Source organism: Ambystoma mexicanum, chromosome 4p, assembly GCF_040938575.1.
Source record: "Ambystoma mexicanum isolate Mex_15411 chromosome 4p, UKY_AmexF1_1, whole genome shotgun sequence".
Classification (NCBI taxonomy): Eukaryota; Metazoa; Chordata; class Amphibia; order Caudata; family Ambystomatidae; genus Ambystoma; species Ambystoma mexicanum.
Window position 1 is genome coordinate 197,621,586 of NC_090927.1, and position 24,649 is coordinate 197,646,234.

Sequence of the window (24,649 nt, forward strand, 5' to 3'; positions counted from 1 at the left end):
CCACGAAATCAAGAAGAGCTTTTATGTTGTTCCGCCTCAATGCAATGAAAACAAAAGATAGAACCAGTCATTGGGCGAAAAATGTGGATGAATCGACGACGTGCCGGTTGTGTGGCAAGGACCCAGAATCTATAAAACACCTGGTGCTTTTCTGCACAACATTGAAAGACTCACGATCAATCCACTTAGGTGGTTGGTACAGTGCCCACCAGTCGGTGTGTGCTGATGAATGGTGGAAGCATATGTGGAATGGTTCAGATATGAAACTGATTCTACCTCTGACCTCCTTCCTTGCCGCTATTGAAGAAAGATTAGAAGCAAAACAGGACATGCCTTGGAACGGGAATGAAGGAGGTAATTGATGAAAGAAGTAGTAGTCAATGTAATGATGTAACGAAGGGTTTCGTGTTACCTCAGGCAAACATTTTAAAGGTTTAATGTAAACCAATAAAAAATAAAAAAAAAAAAAAAAAAGAAAAGGTGTTAGAAGAAGGGGTACACCACGACTGACCAGTCTGTGTCCCGCTTCCACTCCCCTAGCAACCCCCATCCAGGAGATCCTCCCTCACTAGTGCACCCATAGGAACTGGATCCACTAGTGATGGCAGTGTCCTACCCACCTGGATGTTAGATACCTGGGGACTAGTCAGGGAGACACCTTCAGGTTTCTCACACTTATAAGCACCCTTGCAGGTTATTCCAAGGGTTTTGAACACCTTTTATGGCTGGACTGTCTTGAGGGGTTGGTGAGACCGTGAAGGACCGGCCCCTTGAGACTGGCCTGCGTAGGGACTATATGATTGTCCCCTGCCAAGCGACAGGGACTTTTGGAAAGTGGGCAAGGATCCCCCGCAAACCCCACCAATTTAATTCCATGGCCCATCATTTACTAGTTTGTGGTGGTTTATGGTCCTCTTAGTCAATCTCCCTTTGGTCGCTGAGCCAGGCGGGGGACTTCATCACAGGAGATAAACAAACGTTCACACAAAAAAATTCCGCCCTCAAACACCACACATATCAAAATGCTTTAGTGGCAACGTGGTGCATCACTTGCTATCTGGTCCAGAGATTAGGAGCCTCTCAACTGAGTCTGAATCTATCGCCAAAATCGAAAGAAAATGATGTCATAATCTAATGCATCTGCCCCAATTGTATCCATATACTATCCTTGAGATGGACTGCATGTTCACCACAATTGCAATATCAGCAAGGAAAACTAATCTAATTTAGATCGTGAAAAGATCAAGCTCAACACAAATCCAACATCATAGACAAATGCTGGTCTGAATTCATGAACAAATCCCCATGGAACACATTGTACAGGGAAATTTAAAAAAAAGATGAGGGCCATAGGCGAGTCCAAAGAAATGTTTTAGAACAAAAATAAACTGATATCAAATATGGAAAGAGAACATGGAACCAGAAATACAGCAAGCCATAAAAAAATAACGTTTTTCAGGAATCAATTGCCTCAAGTTACTTATAAAGACCTAGGATATGTCTAATCCTTTTTAAAGGAGCTACACAGCCCAGATGACAGAGACATGTTTACCCAGGCAAGGTCCAATATCCTTCCACTGGCGGATCTAAAGCAAGTGCAAAATAATATGGAAAACAAATCACCAACATGCTCACAGAAACAGTAGAGATCTCTTAAACATTGTCTTCAAATGGTTCACAGAAACTTGGATAAGAATCCCACTAGGTATGGAGGAAATAAGGACAGGTTGGTCTGCCACTTGAGGGACCAGCGCCAAAGGATAAAAATGCAACGGCTAGCTACTGAAACTAGAGAAGGTGTTGGATACCAGGAAGAACACATTGAACGGAGAACACAAGAAACCTAAATAAAGTAGCAACCAGGAGATTATGCAGATTAAAAAGCCTAGTAATGACTTAAGACACTGTAATAAAGAACTGCAACGAGAAGCAAAGAACAAGTCTGTTGTGCTAAAAAGACACGTGACCATTTCCTTGTAACTCAAAATGACATCTGTCCATGACATTTCAACCAACCCCTCTCCTGCAAGAAAATAATATAACCTAAATGTATTCTGGGAAAAGGATAGAACACATGATTCCTCCTTTTTATCTCGCCAAACACACTTCATCCACTGGTGGAGACAGGTTTTGATGCCGGGGGGGCGAAGTGCTCATCAGGGGCACCGCACCAGTCGGGTCAGAGAGTGGTCAGGGTCCTACCATTTCCTTACTTTTTGAGTATTTAAACTGCGCATGGAATTAGGCCAACGTTCAGGCAAACAATTGGGATTCCAGGCAGGGCATTGGAGTTAATCACTAGCACATGCCTAATGCATGGGTGGCCTGTTCACACTTACCTCTTGATACATATAGGTATAGGTTGCCTGCATAGAGCGGTGGGCCACGACGGACAGCTCGAAGGCCAAGCCTTCTCTTCTGGCATTGTCCAATTAGGGAGTATGATGGCCAGTTGTAGTGTGTTCCAACTTGCAAGAAGGACTTTCTACATCAGAGCCAGAAAGATGGTTCGTGAGCCTGGAACGCAGAAAACCCAGTGCACCAGTCACCTAACCTTGCCCTCCTTCTTAGAATAAGAAATGTGCTAAGGGAATAAAAATGAAAATTGTCTCAAAAGGAAATAGTCTCAAAAGGAAATGTCTGAATGGCTTCAGCATCAACTCCCTTCCCCAGGTTCAACTCCCACAGGGTCTAGAGATTTGTTATGTCTTGCGTTTCCCTGCTTTGGTCCTGCATGAATGCTTGCTTGATTGTATGCCTGTGGAATGTTGTGGTGTGAATGCCCCTGGAGATTCTGTGTATGTCAGCTGAAGAGAGCCTGGCCCAGAGTAAGGGGGCTGGTGGATGTTCTTCCTCTATGTAACTTACCTTGCAAGAATTCTAATGAATCTTAACCCCTGACATTGCTCTGAGCAACCCGCCAGACCATCGTTCTTCGCCTGCCAAGCCATTAACAGGAGTAACCATATGCAAATCAGTCTTGGTCCCATCCCAAAAGGGGCAGTCCAGCCCGAATTGCTAGGTCACATCCCTTCTGCAAGAGACCACAAGCATCCACAGACATGTTTCGGCCTTGTTGGGCCTCCTTTCTGAGTAGTAGTTTGGGTCTCTAGGCCCAGCAGGCACGTGACCCACGTCTGGGCATACCGTCCCACTCGGGGTGACAAAGCAAAAACAAAGAGGTGATGGTTGGAAGGTTTAGAATTAATCTTATCCTCTGGCATTCCTCTGGACAAGTTCAGGCTGGAATGCCCTCTTTGGGGTGGGTCCAAGCATGATTTCCATATGGTCTTTCCCTTTTCTGTAATGGCTAGGCAGGCGAAGAACGATGGTCTGGAGGGTTGCTCAGAGCAATGGCAGAAGTTTCGATTAATTCAAAACCTTCCAGCCATCACCTATTTTGTTTTACTTTAGTCACCCCGAGTGGGACGGGTATGCACAGACGTGGATCCTGTGCCTGCTGGGCATAGAGACCTAAGCCACTCCTCACTGATGAGGCTCAACAAGGCCGAAACATGTTTGGGGATGCTGGTGGTCTCGTGCAGAAGGGATGTGACCTAGCATTTCAGGCTGGAATGCCCCTTTTGGGGTGGGCCCAAGCCTGATTCCCATATGGTCTTTCCCCTTTCTGTAATGGCTTGGCAGGCGAAGAACGATGGTCTGGAGAGTTGCCCAGAGCAATACCAGAGGTTTCGATTATTTCAAAACCTTCCAGCCATCACCTCTTTTGTTTTACTTACCTGTACCGGTCATCCTGAACCTGTACATTCAACCTAAGTTAAGGTCTTACCTTCAGAGTGGCTCATGACTCATCTGTCCCAGAGCAGATCTTATCAAGAGTCCCTCAAAAACAAAGGATGGGTGGATGGCACAGTTAAGTCAGTCTTGCACACTTTAGCTTACTGGTACAATTCAACAGGTCAATCTTAGGCTTTCAACTTCTGGTAGTTCAATCACTCCTTTAGGCTTCGTTCACCTTGTCAACAATACGCAGTTCATATATTCTCAATTTATTACAGTTCTGCACAGGCTTCCCTCTGCCAGGCTCGAGCCTGTCTTGTTTCACTTCATCACACAATTTCTCCTTCGTAGGGGTTCCCTTCCCCACGTTTTATCTCATGTATCTTTTTGCTGTCAAAGACTTTCGAGACTGCAAGGAATTTACATGTACCTCTGCACGATCACTTCAACCTCTCTTTCAACAATCCCTCAATTCACAACTTTCTCTGGTAGCACCAATGCCTCTTGGTACTTGTAGTTGTTTTTTTCACTTGCCTTTTTGGCCTTTCTCCAATGTTCTTATATTTAACTTTTGCCCTCTTGGCATATTTCTCAGTTCACAAATGTCACTTTCCTGTTATTCAACCTTCTTTCCTTATCGCAGTTTTCTTTGATCTCAGCTTGCAATATCTTTCACAATGCATAAACATTTCACAGAGACTTTCAAATGTGCGACTTTATCTCGCAGGACCACTCTGCTACTTTGTATCCTTGTCTTTCAACAACTGTTCTCTTCTTTCGAGTTTTATCTGCAAACGCGCAACCTTCAACTTTTTAATTACAGTCTCTTTCCCTTTAACATCAACCAGACTTTTGTTTCCCTTGATAACTGGCTATGTTAATTGGATTTCTTTCATCTCTTTCCTGAAGCTCAAGCCCTTTATCAACGCCTCTTCTGCTCCTCTGCAACTGCGCCATTCACACGGGAGGATCACAGGCTGCTTTCTGGCAACTTGAAGGTTTCTTTCCTCAGCTTGCTCGGCTTTGCTTTTCGAATGCTTACGGCCTCCCAAAAGCACGGAAATCCTGTCTGGCTTTCACTTGATGCTCTCAACTGTCGATCTGCCCGTTAGCCTTCCACCTTCCACAGCCTGGTTCGCATCAGCCTCTGAATAGCTGTTCTTTCTCGTACCCAGCCCCGCTCCAAATGTGCTGGTGTGCACCACCTTTTATCTTCACAGGAATAATAAGTGGCAGGTGTACACTGTTAGAGTTACATGCATGACTCTGCCTGACCTCGTTACAGGGACAAGGCCAACACAAATCAGGGGAGGTTATCCACTTAACCCCATTCCTCATCTTCCTTGGTGCAGCACTTTTGTCAAGGTAAAGTGGGGAGGAATTATGGGAGTTGTAGTTTCCCATAAAATAAGTAGAGATAGGGGTTAGATGGGTTGTGGAAAAAGTGGGATACCAGGTCTCACCATTGAGTGCTTCTCCCCCACTGCCCGAGGATCCCCTACCCAGGTGATCCTCCCTCGCTTGTCCACCCCCAGGGTCGGGATCCAAAAGCAATGGCCTTTTCCTGGACAGCTGAGTATGGGTTCCCCGGTGACGAGGTTGTGAAACCCCCTTCGGTTTTTCACACCTCTCACTCTCGCTCTCTTTATTTCTCTCCCTCCGACTCGCTGTCTCTCCCTGTGGCGCTGTGTGTGTAAGGCGGTCTCTCTCCCTGCCTCCCATCCTCTCCTTATCACACACGCTCGCTCGCTGTCAATCTTGACGTCTCTTTTGAAGTGACTCTCTGCTCACCTCCCGTTCCGTCGCTGGGGATATAATGCCCTGCCCTCCCTCTCTCTCCTTGTCAATTTCTCTTTATTTATCTTACTCTCTCTATTGCGACAGTCGCATGACAGCACGCTCCACATTTACCAGCCCATCTTGCATCCTGATATGCAGGGGCACACATCACTCAGGTAGAGAGTGATAGATGCAGGTCCGGTCAACAGATAATGCTACTGCTTCCTCGTGGCACACCTTCCCTTTCAACAGGCCCTCGCTAGACCCTAGGACTCCATCTGCAGGCGAGGGTCAGTGCTGCAATGAGGAGCCAGGGCCTTTGACTTTTACTGGCCATAACACCCACCTGGTAACTTAGGCATGGATATTATTTTGCATCCTGGGGTCCGGTGTCATAGCAGTGCCAGTACTGTGGATGCAGCAGAAGTACCAGGGCCCAAACCCTGCATGCAGCAGGCTGGTAGAAGGGGCACCGTTTCAACAATTATTCATGCAAAAAATCATTTAAGCAACACTTCTCAAGACACTCAGTCACTAGAGGATATTTGAGAATGTCTTTATGGGCACATAACATTTACTAACACCACCAAACAGACGGTATCAGTCAGACATCATAGGCAAGGGCCGCCCACTGCACAGGGTTGCGGTACAGGCTGCACACTGCTTTTAAAAATGCATGGCAGACGCAGCGCTCGAGTGGGGGGCCCAGCTGCGCCAGCCCTGCGAGAGACAGCAGGGGGGTGGAGGGGTGCACCCCAGGGTGGAGCAAGCAGTGGGAACCCTCCCCCATCTTCCCCCCGACCCCTGCGACTGACTTCATCCACCACTAAACGGGCATCCCTTCATCACTGTGCCAATTTGATCTCATTTCACTCCACTACACCGATTGAACTCACTTGCACCATCACATTTTATGCTACCTGAAGGTTTAAATTAAATATATTTTAAAAAACTGACGAAAAACACAGACCAAGACCTCCAAGCTATTATAGTCTAACACCCACAGCAAGAAAAACATATTATCCACATATATGCTCGGAAAAGCAGACACCTTCTTGTCTTCCTAGGAATATTTTATCCTGCGCTCAAATGGCACCCTTGGGTTACGGAGCCGATTAGCTTTTATTTCACTGCGCTGATCTGCTGTAACCCTTTTACAATGTCACAATCTGCAGTCACTGAAGTTTTAAATATATAATTGATTTATACATAAATATTTTAATATGCAAATAAAGTTATAAATTACACAGACTAATAAATGCTTCTTTTTCATGCATGCCCTACGTCAAAATCTTGTGAGCCTGACGACTACAACAGTGTTATATTGTCCATGTTCAAAGCCAAGGTCTTTTTTTTTAATGCATAATGCTGGAGCCCAATGACCAACTCACGTTCTTACCTCTGTGCCTAAATCCTTCATCCTGGCCAGTGCTAGCTCTCTCAGATTTCCATGCTCCACTCCTGAGCTGACCAAAGGCATGGGAATATCTCTACAAAAGAGGAGAACAAAATGTGATCACGCAATAAATGCCCGCACTCAGACTCAAATTCCATACTGTTTAAAGAGAGTGAGACAGTCAGACAAACGATGGAGAGAGTCAGAGGTGAGGCTACAGAGGCCATCAAGGATGAACGGAAAAGATTCCTGAACCAGGGCATATACCCGGAAGAGTTATTAAGTGCAGCACCTAGGACCGGACCCCCAGGAGCAATGTTCAGCACATGGAACTAGATATTTATGAGAGGGCTTTGTCAATTTCAGCTTGAATAATAGTTTAGGTTCTTCCTTGGTGACAACAATGATGGGTTAGTGCAGCCTGCTGTTTTTTTAGCCAGGTCTTGTGGCAGAATCCACTGCCATTGCCAACAGAAGGCACATGAAGCAACCAGGGAAGTCGCGTTCAGTGGTAGCTGGCAGTACAGGCCCATGCGGGAATCGCACAGCACTATGTTGGAGGCAGGCAGAGAAGGCTCCCAGGCTGCCTGACTCCAACAAAGCAGACCACCATTTTATGCCATCGGCCCGTGGCACCACATTTGAATTCCCACATCCGATGCCCAACTAGGATACACCGGAAGGTAGAACAGTGAAGTGAGAGACCACAGTGAGGGTGCTCTAGGGAGGCAGCCAGAAGGATGTGAAAAAGTAGAAGGAGGAAGATGAGAAGAGATAGGAGAGATGACTAAAAGAAGGTGGTGAATGACTAAAAGAAGGTGGTGAGGAGGAAAGGAACAAGAGGGAACATAAAAGAAGGAAAAGTGAAAAGAGAATGAGGAGGCGAGGAAAGGTTTAGTGAAAAGAGTTGGAGAAGAGATGGGGAAAAGAAGGAAACATTACTTATCAGCTATAGGAGACAATGTGGAGAGTCAGAGAAGGAGGTGCAAGAGTAGAGAGGTGGGGAATAAGTAATGAAGTGGAGAGGAAGTGGAAAAGGAACTGAGCAAAAGAGGAGGGAAAGCTGACATGAGGTAGAGGAGGTAGAAGAGAGCGCCAAATGGATTGAAAGGCTAAGGAGTGAAAGCAATCCAAAAGTCAGGAAACATGGACAAGTAAAGAACCAAAAAACTGGAACTGGCCAAAGAGAGTAGACCAAGCCCAAAATGAGAAAACAGGAGTGAAGAAAGAAAAGGGAATGAGTAAAGACCCACCGGTTAAGGCAACGGCTAGACATTTTTGCTTTATATCATTTTATTGAGTAAGCATTCGTTAACAAAGCTCTCTTTGACAAATACAAAAATGCCGTGAAATAAAACAACCCCCCTACCCCTCTTCCAGTACTAGCAACAACCCAAAAACTACCAAACATACAAAATAAAGTCAACAGAGTATTATTAGAGTTTTACAACATTTCACTATTGGCCCCAAGAACAATGGGCCCAGTGTCTGTAGCCTGGTTGGATACATAAAAGGTACATTGGTCGTGTCTACAGAGGACAAAGAAGAAATCCAAATTGTTCTAGACCATCATGTAAGAGGAAAGCAAGTATTTTACAGAGAATAACAGTCCACACCTTTTGACACCAAATTAGATTACTGGAAGGTTCCAGTTTTCTCCAACTAGATATCCATAATCAGCCCGTACAATTGTAACAGGACATCCACACTCAAGGCCTTTTACAACACTGTGAATACTGCCCTAAAAGATATCAAATTAAGACATCCCCACAATAAGTGTCCAAATGTATCCCCAAGTCCCAACATGTGTATTTGTAAAGTGCTGGGTTTGGCTCACCCATAGGGGGATCTTGGAATTTACACAGGTAACAACTGTACATTGCATATACTCCTCATACCACATCCCCTCCAACATGGTGACACAATCGGAGCAATTTCATTTAAACAAATTGGTGTGCGGTACGATCTATACAACAGCTTATATCTGCAAGCACATATTTTAACATCCTGCTGTGTCATCTACAAGGCTACTCTCTGAGAAACTCAACATCTCCAGTGGGCTACGACACACCAGAAGTAAGGACATGTGCAGACTTTCACTCGGCCAGTACAGCAAGAAAAGAACCAGAAGCCAGGCCTGCTCTGTCTATGCCCCCAGACTATGGAAACTCTTTCCTGTAAACATCAGACTCGTCCCTTGCTTCTAAACTTCAGGAAGGAGTTCCATAACCTCTTCTTCAAGGAATGGTTTGTCTTCAACACCTAGGTCCACACACCCTCCACTCCCCAGATAACCTGACACAAAGTGATCGGCTCCCCCACTGTTTCCTTCCTTGGTTGCTTGTAGATCCCATGTTATCCAATTTCCCCCCACACCTACTTTCATCTTTGGCCTCAACACCCATTGGTGTAGCTGCAAATAGCAGAATCTGTACTCTTCTCCCAGATTATATTCTTGCCTACAATTGAACAACTTTTTGATTATGAAACTGGAACAGTTTCTTGTACACACCATTCACCCGCTTCAAAAAAAGCTCTATATCCATTGACGGGAGTAAAGCCACGATTAAAAGGCTAGGAAATGAAGCGAGCCAAAATTTGGTGGTATACGCATCCCAGTTATAGTGATGGGGTTGCAGTACAGTATGGATGGTCTCTGTGGTCGAAGTAGTTAAAACAAAAAAACATAATAGACTTTGGTCTAAGCTATCTAAATAGGGATTGCCGAGAGGTCTACTGAGTGTGTTAATAGAGTTGCACTCTAATAATTGCAGTGAGAGTGAAACTTAACAAACAAGGGGACCTATCACGTAGAATTGAGGCCAATGTGGGGCTCAGGCAGGGGTGCGTTTTTGGACCCTTGCATGTTTAATCTTTATGTCTCTGACATTGATGAGCATTTGAATAACTTGGCTTTTGTCTCTCCAAAACTGGGAAATGTTAGGGTGCCATGGATTGCATTTGCTGACTATTTCCTCCTCTTTGACAACACCCGGGTAGGTCTACACAGACTTTGAGGGATTTTCGATCTATGCCAGTGTGAATGAATTCAAGATTAATCCCAGTAAAACTAAGATCCTGGTGTTCACGAGGGGGAAGGAAGCGAGTGCTCAGATGAGTGCTCCCATAGTTTTACCCCTATGGAATTGCATGTTTTGGCACTGCCGGTTTTAAAACATTTTTGTGAAATTTTAAAACAAAAGTCCTCTGCCTTGTCTAATCAATTGGTTACGATCGATCAGAAGTTTGGTCGACTTTTACGAAGGTAAGATTGTGCCAAAACGTATTTATGGTTTGGAATTACAGCCCGACGTGATTTTGAAATGGCTGGATACAATTGAAGCTACACTTTGGAGAAGGATCTTAAATATTTCAAACTCTATCCCAGTCTTTGCTATTAGATTCGAGTTGGGTTTGATTTCACTTAGTGTTTGTGTCCGATGAAGACTGCTAGCACTCGTTCGGAAAAACCGATTGATCCCATTGCAGATTCATTGTACAAAGTTCTGGGGGCACATTAGGTTAGTAAAGTTCAATCAGGTAAAATTAGTAATGTGGCCGAAATTATTGCAAAAATGTGCGATAATATTTTGAGTGAACTCTCAATGAATCAGTCACAATTAATGCTAAACCCCCACGAAGTAAAAAATACTCTAATATGACAGAGATTGATCTATGCTAGTACCCCTCACTGAACCATCTTTCACACGAACATAAAAAGCGACAACAATATCTATAATTTTAAATCAATTTCCAAATCGTTTTTTATCTAACATTGCTGCTTAGATTACGCTGGAACATGTTATTAACCAAGGAGGTCATGTTGAAAAGAAGAATCATTTCATCAACAGATATTGCGTTTCGCTTCTGTGGTGGGAAAGATATTTTACAAACTACCAAGCATCTAATATTGAAGTGTGACACTCAGAGGGTAGTCCTGTTGGAGACATTATTGTACTCCATTGATTGGGTGGAAGAAGAGTTCCGATAACGTTGATGTATTAATATACATAATATCTCAGATGGAATTGTAGTTGCATTATTTTTTATGGTGAATCATGTTTTATTATTGAATCTGTGTTGTCTGAATCTGCACCCTTTTTAATCTTTTTATTGGGATAATGCACACTTTTAGAAACTTGGTGGGAAAATATTATGCTGCTAATCTGGTGGAAGCTTTGAATGTATTATATGCATATGAATTGTATTTGATTCTTTTTTTTAAAGTGAAGTTCGTACCAATAATCCTGTTTTTATAATGACATGTATTGTGTTTTTATCTTGGTTTTGTTAAGGTTTTTTGTAAACCAAACAAATAAAAAAAGAAAAAAGGAATCTCTACAATACTAGTCTTCATACGCCACAACCATTTGGAAAACAATTTGGCCACACTCATGTACCCTTTAGCTGGGTTGCACAATAGTATCCTTCCAACATCCAGCCGGGTAAATATGATATGGCATTTATAACGCGCCTATACACACGTGTTTCAAGACACGACGAGGCAAGGGAGGGGGAACAGAGGGAGGACCTAAAACAACGATCTTACTAGGCCTAGTGACATTGAGATAGCGCAAGTGCAGGGGAGCGTGGAGGGGAGAGGTTCCGGGGGGGGGTCAAGTGCAGGTCATGGAATCAATAGAAGTAGTGGAGGCAACAGGTGGCAAGTGTGAATGTTAAAAGTGCAGACAACAGGTGTCAATAAGTGCAGAAAAGGGACTGTAGGGTTACAGATACACGCCACAGTGCAGGGGATGCCAGGAGGCAGTGCAGGTGTGCAACTGGATGGGCAGGGACCTGGGTCCAAGTTCAGAGGGTAGCCAGGTGACCAGTGCAGAATGAGACAGGAGATCAGCAGGGTAGAGGAAGAGAGAAGGCAGAAGCAAAGAGGAAGGTCTTGAGATGCTTCCGGAACCGGAGATGGTTCTGCTCAAGTTTCAGTGAGGCAGGGAGGCTATTCCAGAGGGAAGCACCAGACGAAACAAGAGATCTGCCCCCAACTCGTTGCTTGGAGAAGCAACTGATCCTCAAGGAGTTGGAGGTGGAGGAGCGAAGGGCTCGAGTAGGAAGATATTTCTGAAGAGAGAGTTGGAGGTATTGTGGTCCCAGGCCCCAGAAGGCCTTGTGGATAATACAAAGGGCCTTGAACTTGATCCTTGACGCCACTGGGAGCCAGTGGAGAGATTTCGGGGCTGGAGAGATACGATACCTGGGCTTGAGGCCAAGGACAAGTCTTGCAGTCCTGTTCTGGATGAGTTGTAGAGGACAGAGAGTAGAGTTAGATAGATTTAGAAAGAGGCTGTTGAAGTAGTCCAGCCTAGAGAGAACCGAGCTCTGGAGACCGTGAGCATCTGGGGGAAGGTGAGGAAAGGATGAATACCTCTGAGGAGGTGCAGCTGGTAGTTTGACTTCTTAGAGACGTCAGAGATGTGAGGAGAGAAGGAGAGTGTGGAGTCTAAGATGACCCTGAGGTTCTTAGCCTCAAAGGTGGGAGCAAGAAGAGGGCCTAGGGTGGGCGGCTAGAGAGTGACAGGAAAGGAAGGTGCAGGTGAGCTTTAAGAGATCTAGACTGCACCTTTCTTGGGACACTCGCCTTCTTCCCTAACCATACATACCAACTGATTTTCTTCTGTAGTATCTGCAGAGATGGCGGCTAGAATATTTATGGTGTGTTCACGAAAAAAGTCTAGGAAATAAAGATATCTCTGTAAATATCATCCTCCCCATCCTAGAAACAGTTTTGGTTTACCACTTGCCCATATCCTGTCGAAAGTCTCTTAAAAGGGGATTCAGATTAGCAGGCAACAGTGACTCAAAGGATCAGTTAACGCGAATTGCCAGGTATTTAATTAAATGTGAGGCCCAGTTGAAGACTGTGTCTATCTAAGGGACCATTAAATCTTTGCTTGAAACACCAATCTCTAGCCTTTGGATTTAGTGTAATTAATTTGAAAGCAAGAGACCACCTTGAATCTATCTCACTGCTAAATAAGAGATGGGAGGGAACAGGTCAGATTCATTAAGCAGGTCAGCACATTGTGGACAAACATGTTCAATGTACTGTCTACATTTCTGAGTTGTACTCCCTGAATCTTAGACTTGGCTCTTAAAGAAGAGGCAAGCATAACTATAGCAAACAGCAGCGGGCAGGGGCAGAGAATAACCTTGATTGGTTCCCCTGGTGAGGCATACGTTTTTTGGAAAGAGAGCGTTTACTCATATTCTACAGGTAGGAGACTTATAATTGAACATCAGCTGCCTGATCAAATTTGTACACAACCAGATTTGCTCAGTACCAGACACAGGAAACTCCAATCTACCCAATCAAACACATTTTTGGTATTTATAGAAAGGAGAATCCTTGCTTGACTTTTGCATCTGGATTTGTGAATTTGGTGAATAACCTGTTAGATATTACAGCTCACTTGAAACTTGAATACTTGTAAAATACTAACATCTCAATATAAAAAGGCAATAGGCCTATATCATGCACAATACTCCAAATTCTAACCAGGCAATGGTAAGGCTGATAAGATCGACTCATTCATGCTAAGTTTAACACTTCCTGAATGCATAAAGGAGCAAAACAGTTCCATGATGCATGAATTAAAGAGCCTGAAAAGACCTTGAAGAAATCTTTGGAGAAAACATCAGGGCCAGAAGATCTATGGACTTTAGAATTCTGAGTTGATTTCCTCCATTTTACTTGGACTTTTAAGAAATTGCCTATTTGCCTGATAATGTTTTGGCAGGGAAGCGTTTCCAAGTACGATATTACATTTCCTTCTAGGTTGCTTCCACAGTATAAAAGACCTGATAACATTGTTTGAAAGATTCCAGTTCACCCCTCTCATCAAAGATAAGTGAACCAGAGTTATTGCGAATAGCATATATGAAGGACCTCTCTTGTATGGCCTTCAATTTACAAAGTGTTCAATATGGCTTGGCCCCACATTCATATTATTTTTGATGCATCTTTCACAACATAAATTCTGCACTTGCACTCAGGCGCACCTTCAACTGACCTCTACTGGCCGAGTGGTGTTTCCATAGCTTCCTGGAGGAATTAGCATTACTATTGATTTCTAATTATTTCTGCTCCCCTTTTAATTGGTCCCATTTATAAAGCCTCTTCAATTCCCTCTCAAATATGATGTACCCTATTATAACTGACGTCTTCCTCGAAATATCTAATTGATCATTGTTCTGTAGGAAATCCTGAAAATCTTGCTCAGTCCCCACCTGATATAGTGAATCACTAAGGATATATGATCCCAGCTTTAAGACCAAGATCTTTGCTCCTTTGGCTTCAAACCCACATCCAAAGCTAGCAGTGCATGATGTAATAGGCATAGTTCATATTTCTACCCCTTCATCTAATGGTGTGATTTTGTTCTTAAATAGCCACCAATCAAGGCATGAATATGTTCGATGTACATGTGAATAATAATAGTAATAGTTCTGGGGGCAGGTGCAGGAGGTGCCAAATATCAATGAGCCCCAGACATTCAGCCTGTCTTTAAGGGTGTGCTTAGGGATACCCATGAACTACTTGATATATCTAAAGCTGGATATGCCACTTTGTTGTTGTCCCACCTATAAATACGTATCCTCCAGCAACACCTGCCATAGTTGTCGAGATATGAGATAAATACACTGCCCGACTGGCATTCGGCGCGTATACTGATACCACAGTAACCTCTATGATATCTATCCACCCATTTTGTGATCAACAGCATGAAAGGGAAGTTTGTTGTTAAACAGAATGCAGCTGCCATTCTCTTTGCAAGGCCGAATGCATGATAGTGCAAGGGAAAGGAATTATTCCTTAGCGCCCGCTGATCCGTCCCTAAGAAGATTTCTCTCTTGTAAGTACACCATCTCTGAAACAGTCTAAGGTGCTGTAATGGCTCTGCCTTCTGTGAGTAACCAGGCATGAGACATAGACACAGAGGACTCATCGTGATTGGTAGAAACCGTTATTTACAGAATAAAGGGGTTGGAAAATGCCTCACTGTCCCTAATCTCAGAAATATTTCCCTACCTCAACTAAAAATAAGGGTCTGTCCAGTGTCAAGATGTCCAAAACAAAAGTGTCCTGTGTCCGAAATCCTATCCTGGTCCTCTCATTCTAAAAGTAACTAAGGGTATTTGTCTTTGGCACTGAAAGTGCACAAATGTTCAAGTTCAACAAAAAGGTATACATTCAACAAAAGTTCCAACAGAATAATGTTCACAGTTTCGGGGAATGCTCCCTTCCTCAGGTTCCTCTCCACCAAAACAAAAGTTCAAAAGAATAACCAAGTTATTTATGACTAAGGCTTCCACTTTTCAGTTTTTACTGATTTTTACACATAAATACAGACTGAAATCAATCTACTTTATGTCTGTATTTATTTATAAAAATGGAAAAAACAGAAAAAACAGGACTTTTTGTTTGGTTCTCTATGATGTCACTCATACATCGCAGGCCAATCGCATTACAGATTGGCAGCATAAAGTGTGTAAATGTTGCATAAAAATAGTATTAAAGTTCTTCAAATTGCAGACAGCATATATCTTAAGGCAGCAGCAGTCACAGGAGTAACTGTTTGTTGTTATGGAACAAATTGAACTAGCATTTCTTTCCTGTATGGTTGCATGCAAGCTTTAATAAATGCATTTTTGACTACAATAAATGCAGAAACATACTGGTTGCTAAATATCTAAATAAATGTGGATAAATACAGAAAAAAGGCTAAAACATAAATACAGATAAATACAGACGGAAATGGCAGACAAATACTATAAAACCGGGAGCCTTATTTATAACCCAAGAGGATATAACTCCCTCCTCTTGGTGTAGCAATCCACTCCTGGGGAAATAACTTCCTTCCCCCGGTCTTTTCCACATTTAATGCAATTAAAACTCCTAAGGACATGACTATTCCTTGAGAGTCTCTTTTCAAGATAGCACAATTTGGGTGCAGGTCTCAGACTTGCAAAATACCTGGTATACTCTCCTGTCAGGTTCTCGCTCACCTTCAATGCAACTCAAAACCCTAAGGGCATGAATCGTCCTTGGGACTCTTTTACACACACTTGAATTCACTTGGCTTTGCCTGGTATACTTTTCTGCTAGGACTTGGCCACATTTCCAAAATGTACGTTCCTCCCTTTGGTTTGCCTCAGGAGGAATGATCCTTTCTTCTGGTACACTCCCAATCTTACACAGCCTGGTTCACTAGTCCATTTGTATTTCCCATACCCACTGGGTTTCCTCCTTGCTCTTTTCTAACCAGCCAAGCATCCTCCCACATTCGTCACCCATCTCGTACAGTCTAGCCTTTTTGTCCCGGAATGCCACTTTGGCCTCGTCTCTCTCTAATGTTGTGTATAAACTTGTGATGTTAACAAGACCCCTCTTTTTGCTTTCAGAATTTTGCTCAATATATTTTGTCTACACCGCCTTAACCTCAGCATCCAGTTGTATTAATTGTGAGCGTCTTTCCCTCTTGTGGCGTCCAATTGCTGAAATTGCTTTCCCCCTTAAAAGCATCTTATCTGCCTCCCACAACGTGGTCTTGCTTTCCACTGTCCCCTCGTTAAGTTGAAAATATTCCTCTGTGTCTTTGGCGAGTTGGTCTGGGATTGCAGGGTTATTGACGTAGAACACGTTCAGTCTCCATCCCCCTATCGGTCTGCTGTCATAACCTGCTATTTATTTAATATGATTAGGGGGCATGATCCGAGATGCCTCTCAAGAGAAAGTCAGCTGACTCCATTCTGCCCGTGATCAGTCCCTGGAGGAGGAAGTGATCGATCCTGGAGAAGGAATTGTGTGCATTAGAGTAGAACAAGAAGCCCTGGTCCTTCTGGTGCAAGTCATGCCAAATATCCCTCAAGCCCTGGTCCTTCATTCCATTAACCTCAATAAATGTGTGCAGTTTTGTGTGGGGATGGCCCGGTCTCCCAGTGTACGGCGATCTATTCCTCTCCGGTTAGGCTGTATCATTAAAGTCTCCCCCTATTATTGTTATATCTTCCCCATGCTTGGCAAGGAAAGTCTGTACCACATTAAACGTTTCACTTTGAACGGTCAGTGGGCTATACACACTGATTATACATACTGTTTCCCCCCACAAAGTGCCTTTAAGTAGCACATAACTACTGTCTCTAACTACCAAGACACTCAATGGGAGGGACCTCCTCACCAATATTGCCAACCCCCTCGATCCCCTACTGAAGCCTGCGTGTTCGACCACTGTTTATATCACCTTTCCAAAAAAGGTGCCCGCTAATCCCAGCATGTGTGTCTCTTGTAGTAGAACAATGTCTGTTTTGTGGACGTTAGTAAAATTTACTACCAAGCCTCTCTTGATTTTGTCTACGAGCCAGTTTACATTCCATGTCATACAGCTCAAGGGTATAGCCGTTATCTTATCTGAACCCCTTGGTGTGCCTGCTTCTAAGGCGGCGTGGGTTCTCTAGGATTGATGGCATCTTCTGCGTTACCAATGAGACTCTCAATGTATTGCGCCTGGTGCGTGCCGTTAAAACCTGTAACTTAAAAATCCACAGCTGTAAACCCCTCTCCCACGCTTCCCTCCACCCTGAAGCATCAGTCACCCTGAAAGTTTCTACCGGGCGGTTTGTAATTTTGCAATAAATGGTCTTGGAAATGCCCCAGGATGTGCTCCTCTGATTGGTATTCTAGGGCCCTTTCTACTGAGAAGAAGTGCGATAGACCATGTGACCCCATCCACTCTTTTAGCCAGCCTTCCAGATAGAGCTCCATAGATGGTCCTTCGATTTTCTCTGGTAGGCCCAAAATTCTTATGTTGTTGCGATGGGCCCTGCCTTCGGTGTCTTCCACCCTTTCTTCCAGAGCCTTTGTTCTGTTCCTGAGCTACGCAATGTCTTCCTTCATGGGGTGCAGTGTATCATATTCAGTTTCGATATGGCCTTACATTTTCTCACTTCTCTCAATGCTACATAGTCGGTCTTGGTGGAGAATTCCACCCCAGATACTTGTAGCTATGTACCTGTTCTATCACTTTTCCATCCAATACCAGTGTAGGGATATTCACATATTTATGTAAAAAGTGCATAACCTTGGTCTTATTGTAATTCTGCTCTAGATCATGTTCCCGTGCACATTTCAGGACAACTCCCACGGCTCTTATTAAACCAGCAAAAGTGAGATCGTAGATAATGAGGGTGTCAGCGTAGGATAAGCATGGTACACTGACCCCCATAAACATTAGGGTGGGCAAGTATTTGGCCCTTTAAGTTCCTTAATGAGTTCAGAAAGATAGATATTGAAAAGAACCGGTGCAAGGGAGCATCCCTGGTTAACGCCCCGATTGGTGCTGATAGGGGGTGACATGGTACCCACATTGTCCAGCCTGACATGCAGGCCCCCGATAGCCAGGAGTAAATCGCTTGGGCAGCCATGTTGCTTCATTGTTTCCCAAAGTTTTCCCCTGTTGACCGTGTCAAAGGCGGTTTTGAAGTCAATCATTACCACGTACAAACCCGATTGACCTCTAGTCTTTGCCACCTTTGTCAAAGAGTCTTAAAGCCACAAGCATTGGGACGTGCCAGAACCAACACGGAAACCCATTTGGAAGTCACTAAGTATGCGATTCGATTCCACCCAAATTACAAGCCTTTCCAGCAATAGGGGCGCAAATATTTAGCCAGTGGTATGTCCAGCAAGAGCCGGCAGATTACAATCCAAAATAGAACTCTCGTACCAGCCCGCCTTTGCCCTTCCATTCAGCAGGAAGCAGTCAAAGACATGCAGGTAGTCCAGCCAAGAGGTCCCTTTGCAATTCCCATTATCTGGACGGTTAATAACAGACCTACCATTGACAGTTTCAGTTTGATTGATTACATGTGTACATTTACATTGTGCATTAAAATCCCCCCTACATACATTTGAGCAGAGGCGGAGGGTATTTGTATTGTGCCAATAACGTCCAATACTAGAGCAATAATATCCGCAGATACTGCAAGACCTGGATCGTAGACATTGATAATGTTGATGGTCTCTGCCTCAGTTTTTCCACTCACACAAACCACTAGGACATATGGGCTATCGGGCTTAGGCAGAATTCTTACAACCCTTAGGTGATTCCGAACTCCTACGATAAGTCCCTCATACGGGCGTACATAAGGGCCCTTCTTGATTTGGAATATTTGGTACCCATCAATTAATAAAATCAGACAAAGCATACTTCCTGCAAAAGGAGAATGTAACTTTGCATCAAAAGTTCCAAGAACCCTCTAGATTCCAACCTTCTGGTGTTCCAGGTACAAAAGGCCAGATCTCATTTTTCAGCAACAGCGCCATTACAGGTATTTGAAACCAACCAATTCAAAATGCCAATAATAGTAGTTTGCAGGGAGGAGCCAGAAGTGGAAAGAGTGCCATTGTTGCCCAGGGATGACATTTTATCCGTAAGGCCACAGATGTCGCACCCCTGAGTTAGTTCAATGGGGGCAGCCTGTTCTGCAACATCTAAATCGTAGCCCAGATCTACAAAATGGTTTTTATAGGAACGAACTAGGAGTGTGGTTTCATCCGAACAACAATGAATTTTGCTGAATAGGAATTTGATGTCTTTGATTGGTTCAATAAAGTCAAAGTCTTTGGTGTCCAGAATCCTTAGTGGCAGAATCTTGCGCGTCGCCACCAAGAAGTTGTCTCTATTAATATGTGGGTGTAGTTTAGCTTTGCCAGAAGTTATCTTCCTGATAGTGATGCTACAAGGCAAATCTGACAATGCTTCTTCCAGAGTCGTATCAGAAGCAATAAGTTCCTTGTTTTCCAAGCTGCCATCTGTACTGGGAGACCTTTGGCCGGCCCATAGAGTCAGGGTTTGCTCCAAAGTACTTTGAGATGAGATAGCTGCACCTTGAGATGGATGGGGGTGCAGATCTATTACTCCAACGCCAATCAATAAGGACAACTCAATGGTTTGGCAAAGCGAGTCCGTTTAATGACAAGTACAAAAAACAGGGAGTCATGGAAATCAGCAGTGATGCGATAATCCGTCTCGCTTCAACTCCAAAGATCTTCATACAAGTTGTAACATTTATACTCAAACCTCATCATAATTGACGTGTAACACTCGAAAGTTAACATGCAATTCTATTGGTTAGGAAAAGGTAACCTTAATATAGGTGCTATATCTGGATAAGGTAACGGGATGAGGGGATTGGGTAAAACACTGTCAGGTGGGCATCTAAGCCCTTTCTTCATACTGACTACAGTAGATGTCACAAAAAGTATGACATTTCATTGGTTCTACTAACTATAGGACCCTAGATTATTTGGTCCCTTGTGATTGGGTTGGCATCAACCCCATCCATACATTTCCACTTTGCTTATCAGCGCGCAGAATGGTCAGCCAGGTGCAGGGTGTCCCCCAGTTCACCCGGCCTTCCTTCAATCAATCATTACTTTAGTGGCTTTGTGTCAATTAGTTCACTGTGAATGGCCTTGAAACTGCATCTTCTGTCTGGAAAAGTCCTGATATCCAATGCCAAGCGTAGGTGTGAAACCGTGCCTCTCCTCGCTCGGCTGGTCACATGCTACTCACACTATTAGTTTGTCTAGTTTCTCTCAATTTCTGTATTTGATTCTTATTCAGCTTGCCTCCTGCCTACGCCTTTTTTATCTTGACCTTTCAAAGACAGGATATTCTGTTCTTAAGTTTCAATTATGTGTGGCTACTGTTCGTTCCTTCTATTGGTCTGACCTTGGCTCTACTGGCTCTACTGGCAGGAGTTGGATCTGCCGAGTTTCGATTCAGCCGTCTCTTCTTGTTTTGCGAGAATATGAATCTTGTCTTGTGGCCTTTCGTAACCTGAGTTGATTCTGCTTTTCGTGCAAAGTGGACTTGCACTTATAATACTGTGCTTCGTTTTGAGGTAGATTATGTATAATGGCGCTTGCTGCTCTATTCTTCTTAGCATAGCATTATTCTACTTAGCAAAGCAAGCCGTACTGTTTTCTTAGCTTTCTTATGGTACCAAGCATATGCACAGGCGTTAGTTGGTTAAATATCTTCATCCTGCTTGCAGCTTAATCTTCTTTGTATTTCAACATCGTTCTCTTCTTCTAGGTTCACGAAATCCTTACTCATGGCGTTTTCGTCTCTTTGTGTCATTCTTTGGTCGTCATTTCTTCTATCTGTACGTCAGTCCAGGCCCTTGTGACGTCACCATTCGTCTTCCATTAAGGACTTCTTGGTCTCTTCCGGGACAGTACTGAGGCAATCTTCATTTCATCTCATTTGCTGGTAGGGTTTTCTCAATGGGTACCTTACTGTCCATGGTTTTCTGGGTATTGGGACTTCAATAGGTGTTGTTCTTCTGATAGGTACTGGGCAGAGCCCTACTGCGGCTCTCTGTCGGTTTATTTGGTCATCATACGTCACATATCTCAGCGGGAACGTTCCTGTTACTTCAAAATGGGCGACTGGAGTGTAGGCTTTATTTGGTACCTCCTCTACACTCCCCCCTCTGGCCGATTCATCGACCACTTTCACTTCCTTCTTTGGATCTAATTCACTTGATTCTTCTATATTTATCTTCACTCCATCGCCTGGATCTATTCCTTCTTCATCTTCTGGGTCTATACAGGACGGTTTAAAGAAGTGTCTCTTTGGTTTCCATATCTTTATGACTCCTTTCAGGATTCCTGCTGTCCTTACATGTTCATCTTTATTCCATGTCATCAACTGACATTGTCCATTTGGGCTGCAGTAAACCCATCTTCCAACTCAATTTCTGTGCTTTCTGGGATATAGAATGCTGGCCTTCACAAAGTCTCTTATTTCTACATCAGTCAGGTCTTTGCGCTTCCATCCTGGCTTGACATCAATAATGATCTTCATCCCTATGGCTTTCTTCACAGTCTTCTGGCACTGAGAGATTATTATCTTGATAACACAAAATCCTAGCAATATCATCACTAGCAGGGCTCCCAAGAACTTGAATGCGTCTGCCATCCACTGTGGGACCCATGAAAACAATGATCTAAACCAGCTGTCATCATCAACTTCGTCGGTTTCGTTGATCATCTGGTTCTGCAGGTTTGACAGCATACTTATAGCTTCTGTTAAAGTTCCATTTTCCTCGTTGTGCGAAGGTATAAATGTGCAACTTGATTCTCCTATTTTTGCACAAACTCCTCCATCCATAGCTGTGATCATGTCAAGGACATATCTGTTCTGCAGAGTCATCAGTCGGATGGCTCTTAGCTCTTTCTTGATCGCATTGAATCCTTTTATGGTCGTGTTGATCGTCTGCAGTAACTCCCATCTGGTTATCTGCAACCATTTAGTATTTACTCCAACTTGAATTCTTGGCATAAAAATCGTTGTGAATACTGATGAGGTGAGGCCGAACAGCCTATGTTCATATGAGATTGCATAAAAGGCTTTTTCTGATTTAGCAGAGAAGTAATTCTCTCTCTTCATTCGGGTTATCAGTTCCACATATCTCTGCTTCCTTAGGTGAGCATCTGCTTTCAGGAAACTGTCACTATTCAGGTTGCTTTTCAGGATCACCAATGCTGGAAAGTGGACATTCACTAAGGTACATGTACCTCCCCAGTTTTTTGGCAGTCTGATGTATGCTTTGGATCCGCATGCCCAATAATGATCCATAATCACTGCAGTTCCATGTATCATTCCTGGAGCATCACAAATGTGTCCACAGTTCTGATTCCCTCCCATCTTTCTTGTGTCATTATACCTGAAGCACAATTTCGAGTTCTCCAGTGGCACTATCTACAAGGGTCCTCCCTCTGTCTTCGACCCATGTCAGTAGTTTTGCAAGTTTTGGCCACAATGGCTTGCACAGTCTTTGTGAATTTTCAATTGCTTCCTTGCAGGCTCCGAGGACCATCAATGCCCTGCAAATCACTACTCCTTTCTCACATTCGTCTGGCGAAAGCACTGTTCCCCAAATCTGCATTTGGCCTCTGTTTTTCCAATTTGTTGCCTCTGCTGAAGTCTTTGCTGGAAATTTAGTCTCAGGTTTACTTCCCATCCTATTCCTGCTCCTTTAACTCCAGGCTTCTCGTATCTGATCACATGGTTCCTAGTATGAGCTCTATTTCGTGTCTTGATGTCTTGGACATAATCATCTGCATCGGGATAGGCTGTTTCAGTTGCCCATATTAGAGAAGCGTCAGTTCCCATGAACTGGTCTCTAGTTTTGCACATGGCTACGTGTGAAAGACTGTGCTGTCTGGACATCAACTTCTACACCCACGAAGATCTTGGATTTCCCCATGCTGTATGGTAGGAGTGCACAAACAAAGCATTCCCCTTCAGAATTTAGTCTTCCAACTTCCTTCATCTGCTGGTACCAAATGTTGTTACCTAGATGTGCTGTGCTATCCAGGTAGTCGTTCAGTTAATTGTCGTCTCCATGCATGCTTCTCTTGATTCTTAAGGTTTTCATGTAGTTTGCTATTACTACATCTCTGAATGCATCTGTATGGCTTTTTCTTGCTGGAGGATTCTCAGGTATCCCAGTCCATGGTGCAGGCATCCTCATCTGCGCCATCCGAGTTGACCGAATTCTGGCAGCTCTCTCTTGTTCCTCATGCAGTTCCTTCTTTCTGGCTAGGAATGTTTGTATCCATTCTGGCATTGGCCTAGTATTTGGTTGTACTGTGGAACTAGTGCTTGTTCCTTTCGTTGGAATATATATGCTTGGAAGTACAATCTCTGGGTGTTTATTCTTCAGCTCCTCTAGTCTTTTCTTCTCTCTGGCTAATGACGGAAATACTATGTGACTTTTAGTTTTGCTTGTGAGATCTTCTCTGAGTTCGTCTTTGTCTCAATCAGTGTTGTCTCAGAAGGGTTTATCATTGCCATTTCTGTTGGTTTCTTCTCCATTTCTTCTGGTCTTTCCACAATGTCTGTTGTGGAGTTTCTCATAGTTTGCAGTCTTTTCTTTTTTAATGCTGTGGATTGTGGTTCTGCAGTTATTGACACTATGCCTGTTGCATGTGCATTCAGTGTTCGTGCGTGTGCGGTTGTCAAGAATCTTTCTTCATTCGCTCCTTGCCGACCCTGTCTCCGACTATTCCTTTTGTTTGTTACCACAAGTGTGTGTGTATTATTGCTAATCACATTAATCTCAAGTTCATTCATTCCACCATCGGGTCTTCTAGGGACTGGAATTATTATATAAGGTCTGGGTGCTTTTGTGGGTTTCATGTGTGCATCATTAGGTGGGTGCACTGGATTTGGAACGCTCTGTGCACCAATGAAAAATGCAGTTCTGATCGTTAATGACAGTAAAACGATAATTAATATGATACATAGGTACATTATGCCTCGGTATGTCAGGCGGCAGCATTTTCTTCCAGAGAGACGAGGCTGCCTCTCTTCTGGTGGGAGGACCAGATTGCTGCTCTGGACCCCATCTCGATCATTCACCAAATGTCAGTGTTTATTGTCTCTCTGTTTTAATAGTATCAGGTGCTCCACAAGTGTCTCCCCCCTCTCGTGAGTGATATATTAGCTCTTATTTCAGGATACAGTTCCTTTGCTAGACTATTGGAAAATCAGTGAGCCCCTTTACTGTGCATGTTCAAAGTATGTAAGCTCCCAATCCACTCCTTGGATTTGCTTCAGTCATGAGGACTTATTGAACACTGAGAATAATGACAGGTATAACAAGTAAAGTTCTTGGCTTTGCTTCCTCGATCTGTCCCTCGGC

At 43.7% G+C, this 24,649-nt stretch overlaps 1 protein-coding gene across 2 annotated transcripts in view; it reads right to left on the reverse strand.

The window, feature by feature from the left end:
- ELP3 (elongator acetyltransferase complex subunit 3) overlaps positions 1 to 24,649 on the reverse strand; it is a 1,295,792-nt gene that overhangs the window by 352,451 nt on the left and 918,692 nt on the right. For both annotated transcript variants that reach the window (XM_069605694.1, XM_069605692.1), the window contains exon 11: positions 6,920 to 7,010. In XM_069605694.1, coding sequence (XP_069461795.1) covers positions 6,920 to 7,010 — 91 coding nt within the window. The remainder of the gene's footprint in view (positions 1 to 6,919; positions 7,011 to 24,649) is intronic.